The 16155-nt window shown below is 51.0% G+C and overlaps 1 protein-coding gene across 1 annotated transcript in view; it reads right to left on the reverse strand.

Moving 5' to 3' along the window:
- Positions 1-144: 144 nt before the first annotated feature.
- CNNM2 (cyclin and CBS domain divalent metal cation transport mediator 2) overlaps positions 145-16155 on the reverse strand; it is a gene marked incomplete at its 5' end in the record, with an annotated part of 134723 nt that continues 118712 nt past the window's right edge. Inside the window, 6 exons of the mRNA XM_019555483.1 lie at positions 145-1143; positions 3399-3583; positions 7341-7406; positions 10038-10131; positions 13604-13773; positions 15738-15875. Of these exons, the coding sequence (XP_019411028.1) occupies positions 934-1143; positions 3399-3583; positions 7341-7406; positions 10038-10131; positions 13604-13773; positions 15738-15875 (863 nt within the window). The remainder of the gene's footprint in view (positions 1144-3398; positions 3584-7340; positions 7407-10037; positions 10132-13603; positions 13774-15737; positions 15876-16155) is intronic.

Below are 16155 nucleotides of genomic sequence, written 5' to 3' on the forward strand. Positions count from 1 at the left end.
CTGGGGGGCTTTAAGAGGAAGCTGGATGTACACCTTGCTGGGGTCGTTTGACCCCACTACTCTTTCCTGCCATGGCAGGGGGTGGACTCGATCTGCCCAGGTCACTTCCAACCCGACCAACTATGAAACCATGAAACCCCCAGCTTCATATTCAAAACACATGATATTTTTGGAGGCTACAAAACTGTAAATGTAACAATATTTGCATTTTTACAAAGAAACCTTCTGCAATCGGAGAGATTATTAACACCAAAATAACCACCCCTTCCCTGAAACTGAGCTGGGGAGAATGTAATGCCCTTCCCCAAACTTTCAGATGGTTATGACAGAGGTTCCTTGAAGTTCCACTCATTCCTTGTCTGTAGGAGACAAATACATACAAGTACCAGTTACCATCTTACCAACAGAAAAGGACCAAAGAGAAGGATGGAAAGAGGCCGAGGACACTTGGAGCCAATTCACAAAGTCACGACACAGCCTACTTGGGGCTGGGGAGGGACAGCAACAATTTTAAACTCTGCAAAATACTCTTTTTAAAAACATGATCTCTCTTGAAAAAATAAATCGGAGAAAATTCTTAAGCTCCCCTGTGAGCATTTAGAAAGGAGGAAAAACCCAGTGAGGAACAAAGGTACGGCTAAAAAATAAACGCCATTCTACTCCGCAAGAAGGAATCGCTTTGTTCGCGAGGGTGGCTCGCTGCTCCCAAGGTTTGTTTGGGTTTTTTGTTGTCTTTCTTGCTCCGCTCTCCTCGTTTCTTCCTCTCCTGCTCCCGAGACGGGCACAACGTCTTTGGTCTCAGAGCACTGGGTGCAGCACAGCATTTCAAGCACGTACTAAACGGTGTCCGCGGCCAGGTGGAAGGCAGGAAGGAGCGAGGGCTGGTCCTGCTGGAGAGATGGGGCAGGAGGGGGGCGTGTGGTGGGGTAGCTCCTAGATGGCGCCTTCGCTGTGCATACTGTGATTGGACTTGTTGTGAGTCACACAGTTCTGTTCGTTCAGCAGGTTTGCCGTCTCGTCTGGCAAACCGTCATGCAGCTCCGTAAGAGTCAGTTCGATTTTAGTGTTTTCACTGTCCGAGGACTGGGGGGTTTTGTCCATCCGAGATGCCATCAGGGCATTTTGGTACTGCTGTCTTGAGATCTATGCCAAGCAGACAAGAGAGGACACAAAAAAGCCACAATCACACTTCTGTCTCTGCTGCTCTGCTGGGAACATAAATATCCTCCATTTCCCCGAATACCGCAAGCAAAGTCTGTTTGTCCTGGATTCATCCCAATTTCTATAAAACAAACCAGAGTCGCACGCCTAGAGTGGCCCCAACTTACTACCGCGACGTGGCGACGATCCGCTATCACAACTCCGCCAACCCAGAGGATGGAGCCACATGACAAGGGAAGGATTTAACCTGCTGCAGAAACTGGAGGAGGCACCAAGGAATTTCCAGTTACTTACAGCCGTGGAAATGCCTGGGACCAATCCAGACCTCGCTGACACTGAGCTTGGGGAGGAAGGAGCGTTACACGTAGGAGTAATCAAGGCCCTCCACGCGCAGTGCGGGCCAGACTGGAGTCCTTACCCAGATGCCAACGGGCATCTGGTTCAGTCTCATCTGAGCCGTGCCCAGGGCCAACATCAGATGAAAAAACAAAGTCAGGCAAGACTCTCAAAAAACTTGCTACCCCCATAGATTTGCTGCTCTCAACTTGGGCCAGAATATCAAAACCCTGCTCTGAGCCCCGATTCCCCATGGAGAAAGCAAACCGGCTCACCCCATGCTGCAGCTCACAGGGCTGAGATGCTACGTACAGGAAATGCCGAATGCTTTCTGGAAAGCGGCAAGCAATCCCCTTACGCTGGATTACCCATTTTGATTCCTGACACTGGCTGAAGCGATGTACATACGGGAGTGACCGCAGGTTGAGCAGCAGCAGCTGACTGACTTGAGGGAAGTACAAGGGGTTCCTTCTAGCAACCCACAGCTTCCCGATGGCTAGACAGTAGAGGGGGGGAACGGGGAAGCCAGGCGACTGGCTCGCAATGCCCCCAAAAATGCATTTGTGAGTGTGAGAATGAGATAACCTTGGGTTATCAGTATGAGTGACTGCACGATAAAGATGGGACAACACACGTGAAATGTTAAGCACTAAGGAGATAAATGCAAAGGTGGATAAGTCAGAAGAGGCTTTGGTAGGTGTCACACACATTTCAGCCACTCGATAAGGTCTGGGAATGGCAAAGTGGCGGCAGGGAAGTCCTCGTGATAAACTGAGACGAAAAGCCAACCTGTACAACTCGGGACGCACTGATGACTGGCCACTGCAATCAATACACAACACATGGCAATAAGTGTGACAGTGGCTCTGTTTTTATAAATACCACATGCATCAAATGGCACATGTGTCTGTGTTTTAAGAGGCAAGAATCTCCTTGGGTGGTATCTTTTACTGGACCAACTGCATAGTTGGGAGAGTTGGGCAAGCTTTCAAAAGCAAGACATTGTTCACCAGGTCTGAGCAGCGAGAGCCAATGCAGCCTAGTGTTTTAAGACATTATGCTCTCTTTTCTTTAACAATAAATCTTCTGCTCAGTACATCTGGAACCGCACTTTTATTCTTAATTAAGGGGAACTTTTAATGCTGGATTAGCCGAGGCAAACACCTTTGAATGAGTTAAATTCACAGATCATGCGTGTTGTGCATAAACAGCGTCTGAACAGCAACATCCCAGTTAGAAATGCTTAGTTGAAGCTACACACCACAGTTGCGCTGCCACTGGACATCGACCTCCCGACCTGGGACGGGAACGCCAGTTAAGCAGGACTGTCTGGTTACATCCATGTTCCTCCAGCCCAAAGGAGCCAATACATTTCAATGCCCGCTTCTCCTAACGGGACACGAGGAACGGGGAGCAGAGCAAAGTGCCCAGCAGTTGGTAGAAAGATGGGGTCCGCCTTTCCCAGAGGCATGTGAGAGGGTGCTGTGAGTCTTTTGGATAGTGTCCCTTGTACCTGTGGGCCAAGGGCTGACTCCTTCAGTTTATGAATGCAGGACTGCTCACCAAGGGGAATCCTCCAGTTCAAGTCAATCTGAAGACCTTGCAAAGCCTTGCAACACCGGAGGGGCTTTCGTGACGGGGTAGTATTTATGTCTATACCCCCGGGAGAGGCAGGCTACCTGCACTGTCCTACTTGAGGAAAGCTGGAGGAGAAAGGGAGTCAGCAAACAGCAGAAGGGAGAAGGCAGCAGGGGGTTTACCGTTGCGGCTTTCGTAGCTCAAGTCACCCAGGCACCGAACCGCTTGCAACCCGTGAGTCTGCCGACTGCCCCCCGCCCACCCCACACTAAGCAGAGCTGCTGTTCAGAGCAGGAGCCCCCCACCGCCGTCTCTTTTCCTACCTTGACAAACTGAATGTCTGTGAGTGCTTTCACCGAGTAGTCCGGGACATACACTTGAAGGAAAGACGCGTTCAGCTGGTTGTTGCTGCTCCCTAACGTTGGTGTCACCGCATCAATGCGATCGCTCCTGTTTAAAGAGTCTGAATGATTCAAGCCACAAGGACGAGGCGGTGACTTGTTCTCAGCTGGAGAAGGGGGAAAGAAGGCAGAGAGACTTCTGAAATAAAGGTGAGTAAGGCTGCACGGGTACTTACACCACACAACACACAGTTCACCAGCAAGACCCCCAGGAGATCCAGGGCATTTTCCACCCAGAGCTGACACGTGATATTCAAAATGCCCAGGATCCATGCTTCGTTATCCTTGCACTTCTTACACAGCGCCTTTCATCCAAGGATCTGGGTGCCCTTTATATATACGTACTGTGTTACACCCTTTACTTCATTCAATGCTAGGTGTGCCTCACTGTACCTGCCTAACTCGCGTGCCTGGCTGAGCTCATCTCTACAGGTGGTGCCGCCTGGGCCACAGTTCTCCCTTGTACAATTCCCATTTCATCTCTTCCCAAAATGATCTTCCCTTTAAACCCCACGTGGAAATGGGCGTGATCATTTGTGCTTGAAACAGTACAGGAGATCGGGCGCTATGCAGCACCACCCCTGCCTGCCAGGCAGCACAGACACAAGGAGATAAGCTGCTGCAGGGATAAATCCTACATTCAGGACACAGCATGGCATTCCTTCTCCCCGGGGGTCGTAAAGACAAGCCATTGGCCCCTTGTACTCACCTGTGCACTACAGAGCTTCACTTATTCACAGGAAGCTTGTAACTATCACAGAGTTATGCTTTACTGAAGCCAAAGTTATTTTCAGTAAAGCACCTTAAAATATAGCCTTCACTACTCTAAGTTGCCACCAACTTGGTGACCTACGAGGGTCAAGGCTGCTGCAAGAACATTTTCCAAAATGCAGCGTCCCCAGACTTCCTCCCTCGTCAGTGACAATGCTGCGTGTGCTGACCACAAGGTAGATTTCTGGTCCCAATCGCACTCGAGATTCACCAGTCCCAGACTGAACCCGACTTGGCTTGGTTTGTCCGGCCAGACAGGCAGCAAGCGCATCCTCCGGAGAGGTCTTCCTTGGTTAGGAAACCCACATGTGAGCCACTTCGCATTGAGCTGGCAGCCAGCACAGCTCACCCCTTCCAGCTGCTTTCACGGTGGCATCCTTCTGCCAAGGAAGGGCAGTCTTCGAAGGTATCGCAGAACTCAGCACCGTCTCCTTGACTTAGCCGCAGAGCCTTTACTCTCCTCCTTGCCACGAGGACCCAGATCTGCTGCATGTTCTCATTAAGCCACAGCACCGTGGGCAGAGGCAGCTTTCAACAGTTCTCAGAGGGGACGCATTTTGTCTGCCCCTGGGCTGAGCTGTTTTGCATTTCATCGCTCTAAGCACTCAACCTTTGTTCGTTCGGATTCAGGACAGAACTGAAACACCCCATTAGTTTTTCACTTGCTAGTTGTTTTTACAACCCAGTGCCCACCTTTCTCCTTCCATCTGCAAACTCCCGGGAAGGAAAACATGGTTCTGTGAACGAGGCAAGCCTCCAGTGCCGGCTCCACCACCACAGTGACCACGATGGGTCGAGAGGCAATGCCAAGCTCAACTCGCAGGCAAGCAGACTTGCGGCAGGCCCCCACGTGGCCCCTACTTTGGAGTCTCAGACACCCCTATGAGGCTTCCTTGAGAAACAACCCAATGCTAATGAATACCTGTCCCCCACGGGCGCCTCATGACCTGATCATAAGCAAAGATGCCGGTCCTCGCCCTCAGCCAGCATACTCGGAGGCCAGATGAACTGGCCTTTGCTTTCTCACCCCACTACATACGGAGCAAGAACAGCGTAGCTGCTGCACTTGGGGAGAAAGAGGGATGTCTGAAATGGCTTTGCATTCATGGGCAGCGAGACCTGCTCTCCCGAAATCCTTGTTTAATGGCACCCTGATGGTGAACTTCGAGTGCAAAAGGAGGGGAAGGGAGTACGTGGGAGCAGCGGGCTGAAAACAGGGGCAGGGGTGGAAGGGAGGACAGAACAAGCAGAGGACATGAAGTACCCAGGGGCACAGAGGCAGACAGGCAAGACCGGGCACACGTGCAAGCCGGGGGCAGCGCGGGGGAGAGCTGAGTAAACGAGAGACCGTGAAGGCAGATAAACAGCATGAGATCCTGTTCGGTACGCTGCCCAAGCAGCTCGGCTGGTGCCTAGAAAGCTCTTCCCACCACAAACCTTGAGCCGAAGAACCCCCCGGCCTTGGGGTTCACTCGGTGGCCCCTTTGGTTTCAGACCAACCCCCATCGCCGCAGGGGGCCCTGATCTCATCGCCTCTGTACCGCCGGCTGACGTCGGACCGCACAGCGAGTTGCCGTAGTGACCAGTTACCATATCAATTCCTTTCAAGGGGAATATTCTGTCCACTGCTATTATTTTCCATACTATTATCCTTTTTTTCAACCGGGAGTGGGGGGGAAAAAAAGCTTGGAAAAAATGCCTGGCATTTATATTGGAAATAGTTTGCAAATGGGACGGGTACATTTCATTCGTAACATGGCAGGAGGGTAAAAAAAAAATTTTTCTTTAAATGATGGGCATAGCAAAAGAACTGAGCCAGAAAATGATCATCAAAGCTGCAGAGTTCAAAAGGAAAAAAAAACCCATCATCAAGTGATTTAATTAAAGAAAGATTAATTTTTTCCCCTTCAATTTTAGCTGCTGGAAAGTAACAGGTCACAAAACAAAAATAAAAATAAGTCTCCAGCAGGGCAATAACCTGGAGTTTATCTGGAATGTGCATGAGACTAGTTCTCAGGAAAGAGGAGAGAACAGAGGAAAATTACAACATAGGGGAGGAGGGGGAAATCCAGAGGAGCAGATGGAGGACACAGGGAAGTCTGGATGCTGAAAGTCGTTCTCTATTTAAGCACTCATCACTGTCCTTCCCTCCTGAGTTTAGAGGTGCACGAAGATGGAGACAGTGGCTTGTGGACGATGCCCGTTCCAGCATTCGGCCACTCCTGTACGCTTGGCTCTCCCTCTGCGTAACGTTTCCATTCATCTTCTCGCTGGCCCAGGTACATGCTTAACAAGGGAGGGCGAGCTCTGGCTCCTCTTTCCTCCCTACTTCTGGCGGTTCAAAACAGCCTCATAAGTCCTGTCTGGCCTGATGCTAGCGCTTAAGCAAAACATTTTCAGGAAGTTTGCGCAAGATCGACTTAGTCATTTGTAATGCGTGCTCTTAAAACCAACCCTAAAAAACATTTCCACATTCTTCCCACAGATTTCATTCACAAACTACTGGCACAAACCACCCCAAATCCATCTAGGGCTGAACGATCAATTTGGCGTGTTTGTAAGATCTCAGCAGACATCAGTGGGCTGCATCAGCTGTGAAGAAAACTTGCAGATCCAAGGACATTTGAAAGGAATATTTTATGCACAAACTATAGATTTTACAGCTTGTTTGAACAGGAGGAACCATTTCTAAGTTGCATTTAACTCTTTCTTCTGGCTGCCCTCCAGCACCCCTCTCCTCCGTTTCAATTCGACCTTCTGCAGAATGGAGACATGTCGTACGTTGAGAAGCCCGGGCTCTTGGTTAAGAAAAGGGCCCTCCTGACGCCCTGCCACAGCCCCGGTGCCAGGAGCGAGAACCTGCTCATTACCGAAGCCATTCTCTTACGCAAGTATTCTGTCCTCTCCTTTCATTTTCACGCACCCGATACGTCGCGACGACTCGGTCACCCCCGATACCTACCTGGCAGGCACGTTTTTTTGCTGGACATCTCCCTAACAAGCAAAGAGGTCAAGAGAAATACAGACCGCAGCTGGCTTTTTATGGGGTCGCTGCAGCCACAAGAAGGGTGTAATAGAAGCATGCGGATTTACCTGGAGAACCTGCTGCTAACAACTCTGTTCTGCTGACAACAAAGGTACGAGACAGGGACAAGGGAACTAGAAGAGGGAGAGAAAAAGGATGAGATTGTGACCAGGAGGGACATGGCTATCCACGCTTGACGGGGGAGAAAGCCCAACTCGCTCTGTGCGCGGACCTGAACCACAAGGACAAAACTGCAGAGAACTAAAGGGGTTAAAAAACTGGTTAGACACTTTGCAGGAATTATTAAAAAACAAATCAGCAAAACACTACACGTGCTCCACTTGCCGGCCCTGACTGCCGCTCAGCACCGAGTTCTGGTGCTGTACTTCGGGATGCGTTCAGGAGGCAAAGGGCACAAACGGGAAACCCAGACAGGCACGATGGGGCACCAAGAGACCAGCGACTCACCACGGTCACCCCCTCCAGAGCGCCGACCGGGAATAACATGCACATCTGTAACAGCCGTCATGCAAATAGTGCTCTACAGTGCTTGTGCTTAAAGCGAGAGAAAGCCCCAGGTGCCTCCCAGGCTGCATGCAGGGGCAATCACTTGCCCGCGAGGAGAGAGGAGGAAATGTCTGGAGGGGAGAGAGAATGCAAGTGCCAAAGCTGGGAAGAAAAGCCAGAGGCACCCAAAGGTGCCAGCAAGATTAAAAACCAGAGCAGCAGGGCATCCAAGCTGACCCATGCTGGCAAAAGGCACCACCGTGAAGGATTTTCATACGTGGCCCAGGCACAAGTGAGGGGAGAGTCAATTCTTCGCCAACCTGTGACCCGTCTGTACTGCAAATCCTGAGCTTCCAACTAGAGAGCACAGGGAGGGGATCACACACACAGACAAATACGCAATGGAAATCGCTGCTAAGGCACCCATCAATGCCTTGCCGTGATCTGTGGCCAAGCTGTCGTCAAAACCTACCGGGAAGCAGCAAGATTGAGGGAACATGAGGGTAGGGACAGACCTAACAACTGCTGCGTTTCAGAGGGGTGGCTGAACCAACGTTCCCAAAAAGACGGAATGTCTCCAAAAAATAGCAGCTCTTGGGGATGAAGTACTGTGCTGGAGGGTTTCGCTGGTTGTCTGCACGAGGGAGAAGGGGGAGCCAGCTGGTGCATTTTGACTGGGACCCCTGCGCCCCCTTCTCGGACCTCCACTGCCACTGGAGCTGGCCTTACCCCCCCACCCCAGACGGCTGCCCACCACTGGAGCTAGGCGCTCGGCCCCAGCCCCATCAACCTCTGGGGGACAGAGGGAACGAGAGGAGGCTGCAGCGTTTTGCAATGCTTCAGCCGGGGGCGCGACAGCTGTGCACATGCCCCTGGCTGACGTGCCCGCAGGTGCATTTCTCTCGTTAGATCTCTCTACGCCCTGAACATGCGAGGAACAACTGCCTTCAGCTTTGCATGTGCAATTACTAATATACGTCCAGCCAAATGGCAATGCGGAGCTAAACCATCACACCTCAAACGTCCCAGGGCATTGCCATCCCCTGGGGAAAGGATTCGAATCACCTGCTCTTCCAAGGAGACGTCAATACCTGGTTTATACAGTACTGATCACTCTACAGGTTCCTAAAGCCATTTAACAGTGTACGTGGGGTTCAATAACTCCCTTCTTGCAACAGAGCCAACACTGGAATGAAACACAGAAGCTAATCTGCTCCTTCGAGACTAGAAACAAATGTCAACCGGAGCGAAGAAACGCATCTCCACCCGACGCCGGGCTGGCAGGACATACGCCCTGGGGCTCTCACACACGCTTGTGAAAAGCTTTGTGGGATTTTTAATCGCTACAGCTGACCAACATCTTGGTTCGTGGCTTCCAGCTGACATACAGTGCAGCTGGGTGCCACGCACAACCCTGGCATGACAGTATGTGCAGAGGCTCAGTGGTTTCACCCACGGATGAGTCTCGCCTGCTAACGACTAACACCAGCAGCACTGGCAAGCTTATTAAGCAGCAATCCAGCCCGGCCTTGCTTAGCCACGCTCGCTGCTTGGGACGATGTGGCCACAAGCCAGCAGTGCGCTTGGGGAGCCAGCACAAACGCTCGCTTGCGGATGGTGTTAGACAGCAGCACGTGCCTCATTTATGTGGCTTGATGCTGTGTCCACATCACAGGACTCTGGTTTTTCCTGGGGGATCTGCCTGGGCCTGGGCTCAGTAGCAAGCCTCTCTCATTGCTGTTCTCTCTCCTTGCCTGCAGTGTGCGAGGCTGCGCAAGCTGCTTGTCCCAGCTCATCCTCACCAGCTTTCCAGGACAGGAAAACCTCCCCTCGGTGTCCCCATCCCAGCTGCTTTCTAAGGGCCTGCAGAGATGGGCTATCCAAACCGCAGGCAGTCGGATGTTGTACCACTCAGTCTCCCACAGGCTTCGCGCTGCCTGTTCCTCCAGGCTCTGCTATACGGTGGGGGCTTCTCGTCATCATAGGCCAGAGAGATCCCCCAGGCCAACGCTCTTGTCTGCTCTGGGCTTGCAGGCTGGCAAGCATGCAGGTTTCATGTCATGAGCCACATCAGCCCCACCCAGACATAACACACCAGGCACCTCGTTTCACTGGTGGGGAGGTATTTACTGGTGACACCAGCCAGGACAAGCACAGCAGGGGCATCTCCCGGGGTCCCTCTCCCCGCACAGAAACACCCAGAGGAAGGCATGCTCGTGCACAGAGGGAGCTCAGCAGCAGACTGGAAGAGGACATACCTGGCGATGCTGTGAGGGCCATCACCCCATAGTAGGAAAAAGCACCAGCTTCAAACTTCATTCCCTCTTTCCCAGCCTCTACTTCCACTTTCCCCTGTTGAAGAAAAGGAGAGAGCGGTCATGAAAAGGCACCAGCAGCCCAGAGCAGAGACGTTATCCCACACCTGCACCTTGAAGGCTGCAGTCGTGCCCAAAGGAGCAATTCAGCGTTAAATCTTGCCTTCGGCTCAAGTCCTTCGGGGTACACAAATACAGGCAGGAGCTATTTCCCTCCTCTCCTTCCTTCTCCCCCACAGATCCACCAGGCCCCTTGGTAGCCACAGCTAATTGAACTCAGCAGAGCAATGCATTCAGGACCTCCCCAGCGGCACTGCTTCCGTCCCCTCCCGCAGCATGCTTCATGCACCATCAAGCCACTTCCCCTTGGCTCAGCGTGGCGGCAGGAATAATCTCTTAGCCCGAGAAAACCTGCGTCACACTTGCCCAGTATCTCTGGGCAGCTTCCCTCATTTCAAATAATTCACACGTGCAAAGACCCCCTTGCTGACACACCCGCAGGAGAACATGCCTGGGAGTGGAGGGCAGCTTGACCTGTTTTGGGAGGCAAAGTTGTCCATTTTGCACCAAGGAGGTTCCCCCAGAAAAGAAAGCCCTCGCTCCTGAAGGAGCCACCTTTCTCAGGGTTAATTTGGGTGAGTTGTTTCCACCAGGTTTGCAAATCACACAGCCGTTACTACCGTGTGCAGATTCATGCAGAAGGATCCAACACCTTTAACAAATGCTATACAACTATGGCACCAGCAAAATGCAGCCACTTCTGGGGTGGAACGTGGCAGATATTCAGCAGCACACATTACTGCTGCAGCCAGTTATGAAGATGAGAAATACCCATTCTAAAGATGAACGCTTATCGTCTCAGTGACCATGATGCACATGCAGCAGAGTCAGAGGTGTGGAGGCCCGATTTTCAACAGCACCCTCAGCGGGGTTGAATTCTGCTGGGAGCTTGAGACAAAGGGTAGAAGAAGTCTGGTGTAACACTGAAGTGAAGCCACCTGGGCCTGGAGGATTTAGGTAAATGGAATTCAGTCACCCAAACTGCTCTCAGTCTTTGACGGGCTAGAGAACAGGACAGACGGGAATACCCCACTGGTCATGCATAAAAAGACAACGGGGAGGCCGGGTGGCTACAAGCAGGTCAAAATGAATCTAATATTTTGGTTCTGTGACAACACATTTACACTGCACCGAAGTGGATGAGTTTTTCTGCATCTTTTTCTACCTGCATAAAAAATAATTACAATAATTCTTGTTGCCCGTTGACATTCTCCATCCAAAGTCTCTGGCTTTGGCACCAGCACAGGCCACCACAGGAAAAAACAGACGAATACAATGCAACAAAAACAAATTTAGAAACAGGAGCATGGAGCTGGAAAGGATGTCTTGGGTCATTGAGTTCAGCCCCCCACTCTCATGGTCATAGGTAATCATAATATATAATCCACTTTCGTGACCTGATCAAGTGCTATAACCCCAGCTAATGGTACATTTAGAAATAGCTACAGATACTAAAGATATTACGGGGTAAGGTTGGCAAAGACTCATTTGTTACAAATACGCTGTTCACCATAGCGGTTACTGGCAATTATTCACCGCAGGCTGCAACCCTGGGATGACCATACATGCAGCGAGACCTCTGCCCTCTCTAGGAGTCAACCTGGAGTGGATGGTAGAAAAGCTCTGAGCTGTCAGAAAGGCGCCTCTATTCTGGGACCTTATTATTCCATCCGCTGCACAAAAACATTTTGCCCTTTCCAAATTTGGGCTGCAGAGAAACACATGGCAGAAAGCTGAGCGGCTTGGTAGCTGAGAGCCAGGCAGCAAAATTCCATCGGCATGATGCCACGAGTGCCCAGCCACACCCCGCCGTCTGGGCTCGTGCTTCCCCACCACTGGATAAATGTACTGCGAGGAGTTTTGAAAGAAAAACATTATCAGTGGCTGCATATAAAACTGCTGCTGTCCAAGAGAAAAGCACATGCAATGCAAGCAAGTGGCACCCTAGAAGTGAGCGAGTGCTACTGATTTAGATTACTATAGGCACCAACCGTGTACTTGTTTCCCTGCATGCTTTCTGGGTGAAAATCAATACCTTAGGACATCCAGGTCAACTCCAAGCCTACAGCAAACAGCACAAGTATCTGTCTGCCGCTGTGCTGAGGTGTAGGACCTTGCAGTGATAAACCTGAGCACCCTAGTGCTAGCATGGGCTTTTTCCACACACTTTTGCAGGTGTAACACAGGCACATGGGAAAACACACTGTTTTTACTCATCACACCCTCCCTTGTGACACAGGGCTCTTCTGTTCCAAGGCAGACTCTCCAGTCATGTCTATCCAGATCTATTATCTTCCCTTCAGCACCATTTCAGACTGCAACAGGTCACAGCATAAGAGGAGCTGAAAGGGCTGTCCATGCTTTGTGGAAGACTGAAGAGCAATCCAAACAGACAGCGCTAGACTGGAGATGTGGCATTATATTTTTGGGGCTGCTTTCGTTATTACCATGGGTGTTTAAAACAAAAAGATCTTTTACATTCGATACCATGTCATAAAATCATCCAAGCACTGAATAGGCAGCTACCAGTGTTTTGAGGGATTTTGTAAGTATGTCTGAATCCAGTTTACACAGACTGGAAACATCAGCACCTTGCCAGCAAGAGGCAGCTTTAAGTACTGGTCTTGCAGAAAGGTGGTAATGGAGTTTCAAAGTCTTGGGGCAGACAGGATCTACATGTTCTGCGGTAGCTACTGAGCTGTAAACCTCAAGAGATGGACACCGCCAACGGGAGTGACATCTGCGTGGAGGAAATACCCTTTCTAATCAAGAAAATGGACAAGTAGATGAGGACTTCCGCAGCACTTCGGGTTGCCATCTCAATGATTCACACCAGCTACAGGCCGGAGATGCTGCATGGATGGAAGAACTGCGAAGGAAACCAAAGGAAGTGAAGGTGGCCGTGCGGTAGGTGGCGCTCCGCCCTCACTTAATGTGCAGCCACCATCCGTGACACTACAGGCGCAGACTTCCTAAGCCCGTGGAAAACAGGAGAGATCGCGATCGCATCAAGGCCCTTCTTGGAGGGAGAGGTGGGAAAACCCCCCCAAAAACCTAGGCTAGCCAGCATCCTGTCCAAACTCCAATCCAAGCCATTACATTGTGCTCGACCTACGTTTTGTCACCAGTTTCAGCTGCACACAAATTCCTTTCCCCTGCCTGCTCTGCTCCCATCTGTACTGTCACAGCAACTTTCAAAGGAGGATCCTCTCTGAGAAGCAGGGGTGCGTCATCCACACCGTACAAAGGTTAAATGGAGCCTGGGAGCACCTGAATGAGTTGTCCAAAGTTAGCAAGTTAACGAGGGAATCGGGAATACAGCCCTAATTTCCTAGCTGCCATCCCCATGCTCTAAGAAGACTACATGGAAACAGATATGCAGGGAGAGGAAGGAGGAGACATGCTTCCCCATACGTAGGGCTGCATATAACTCCCATCACTTGTCTGACCTGTAAAATGAGAACAAAGTAGTCGACGGGCTTGTTTCGCTGGTAGAGGTAGTATTCCGGGGCTTTCTTGTTCTTCTCATCATATTTCAGCTCCTGAATGACGTTGGGGTGCTTTAGCAGCCTTAGAAGGATCTTCTCCGACATCTGGGATGGACCAAAGGCTTCTACTTCTATAAACACAAGACACAACTTGACGTTACACCTCAAGGGCATGGGAATGAATTAGTACTCATTAATAAGCATCAACTTCAAAAGAGGAAAAGAGATGCAGAGAGATACGATACGGAATCACAGTTTTCCTGTCTTTTGAGAGACTTAGGTAGATTGTCAAGAGGAAATCAGAATGCCCCAATTCTTGGAAACTCCTGTTTTCTTCTCCCCTACCTGAGGTGCTGAAGTAGTCTGTAAATTACCAAGAATGATTTCCCCAGCGCAATGGGAAAAGGAAGAAGAATCTGCCCATTTGAGAGCTCGGGAATCCCAGTTGTTCCGTCTCATTCGAGACTTGTGAAGGGAAGGGGTAGAGGTGGGGTCCCAGAGGGCCTCTAGGTTTTGTCTGAAGTGATGTGAAAATTGACTATTTATGGCAATTGTTCCTAGGGCTCTCTGATCACTGATGGACCCAGAACATCGCTATTCATCAGTCTGCTGCAGAAACCGAAAGATGAAATGAAGGTGCCACTCAGCCTGTCACAGTCCACGTGGAGACAGTGACAATGGGACAGAGGAACCGGGTAAGTTCAAACCACACGAGATTAATGCATAACACAGACCACGTTTGACCACCTCTTCCTCACACTCTCTACTGCTCACCACAGGAGCTATTTAAAGCACCAGGGGAAAAAAAAAGCCCATCTTGGGTTGGGGTTGAGTTAGGCCACAGATACACAAGACACAGGCATGCAAAAGGCCAAGTTGCTAACGGCTGGGTCGAGGACAGGACTCAGGAGCCGCTGGCCCCTCCATCTGCACACAGGTCCTGCTCTGCATTTCAAGCTATCCAACCAAACTGAACACTGAACTGTTTTTATAGTGATGGCTTCACAAGGTGACAAACTATAAAATCCTTTCATGTTTCCTAGGCAAGCAGAACCACAATGCCATCAAATGAAGGGGGAAAAAAAGTCCATCAAATTACATCAAGAAAGTGTCGGGGAACTCCACAGAGCTCCATGCAAACCGACGCGCGTTCTTAAATCTGCACCTTCCTGTTGAACGGTTCCTTTCTCCTGAAGGCAGCAGTGCTGCAAGGTGCTCGACTGAAAAGCCCACGCGCAGAAGGTCTTTATTTAGACACCAAACAGGGTCAGTGAGAGCAGCAGGACAAGCTTCCCACACACCCTCCACCCAACGGGTCTCTCGCAACCTTAGAATCAGACAAAACAAGTTTGGGAGGGGACCCCTCCAGGCCACCCCCTGCCCCAAGGCAGGATCAGCTCCAGGATGAAAAGGAAACACAGCTGCAGGGGCCACCTAATCGACAGGTTCCCCGCAAAGACTGCCCACAATGGGGCCACGTGTCTAGGTGATCCGGGGGCATGGGTATCTGCCTATCCGCACCCGGATGGAGGCCGCCAGCTCAGGACACACATCCCACTAAGAAATCCATCCGGAAAAGTTGTACTCCAGCCATCTGCTCAATGCTCATCTAAACGTGCAGAGATGTTTGCATTTCAGGTCAGTAAAGCCCCGTGGAACAGGTTTCCTGCAAAAGTCCAGCATCTCTTCCCAAAGGAGTCACCAAGGGGGAGTCGCAAACAGCTGCCCAAACACCTGGCCAGCTGGCACCGAGTCTTCATTAGTGTGGTCCCTAAATGCTTCCTAGCGGGGCGTACTTGCTAGTCGTTAATCTGACGGACTCTACACATGCAGTGCGGCACTTGCATTCGTCCTTACCTTTCAGACCAATTTAAAGTTACTGGTCCACCCCTGGCAAATGTCTCAGAGGGTTCATGCCGACACTGAACACAGGAGAGGAGAGAATTTAAAAAGAAAAACACGACAGTGGCGTTACTCGTCGCCCCAGCGGCCAGCCTCCCCCCTGCCTGCGCTGCCCGCCCGCCTCACCGGCCTCTGCCGACAAACTCGCTTTCGGGCCCTGGCGCGATTGCAAACGGTGATAAGCCGCACTTGCCTGTTGCCAGGAAACGGTGCATTGCCAGGAGGAGCTGCGGTGATATTTTAACCTTCATCTCGCTGTCTGTCTGCTTGAAGGCAGAGAAGTCCTGCTTCCTGTCCCGATGGGCTACTTTCTTTTTCGTCTTGTTATCAGCTGGGGAAGGGAGCGGGGTAAAGAAGAAAGGAGGGAAGTGAGTTGTGTTAGAACAGGGTCCAACATGAACCGAGCTGGATGCACTCATCTAGGACAAACCGAACGGCAACAGCCACGTAGAACAGCAATGTGCGGAGAGAGGCCTAGCGATAACATGCTTCGAACACGCAACGCTGCGTGGTGTGAACTTGCCCTGAGCGCCAGGGACAGACCCACACACCTGCACAAGGAGCCAAGGGGCCCACCGACACGGCTGGCGGGCTGCACCTTGCACCGTCTT

Source organism: Crocodylus porosus, unplaced genomic scaffold (assembly GCF_001723895.1).
Source record: "Crocodylus porosus isolate Cpor-Errol unplaced genomic scaffold, CroPor_comp1, whole genome shotgun sequence".
NCBI classification, from domain to species: domain Eukaryota; kingdom Metazoa; phylum Chordata; order Crocodylia; family Crocodylidae; genus Crocodylus; species Crocodylus porosus.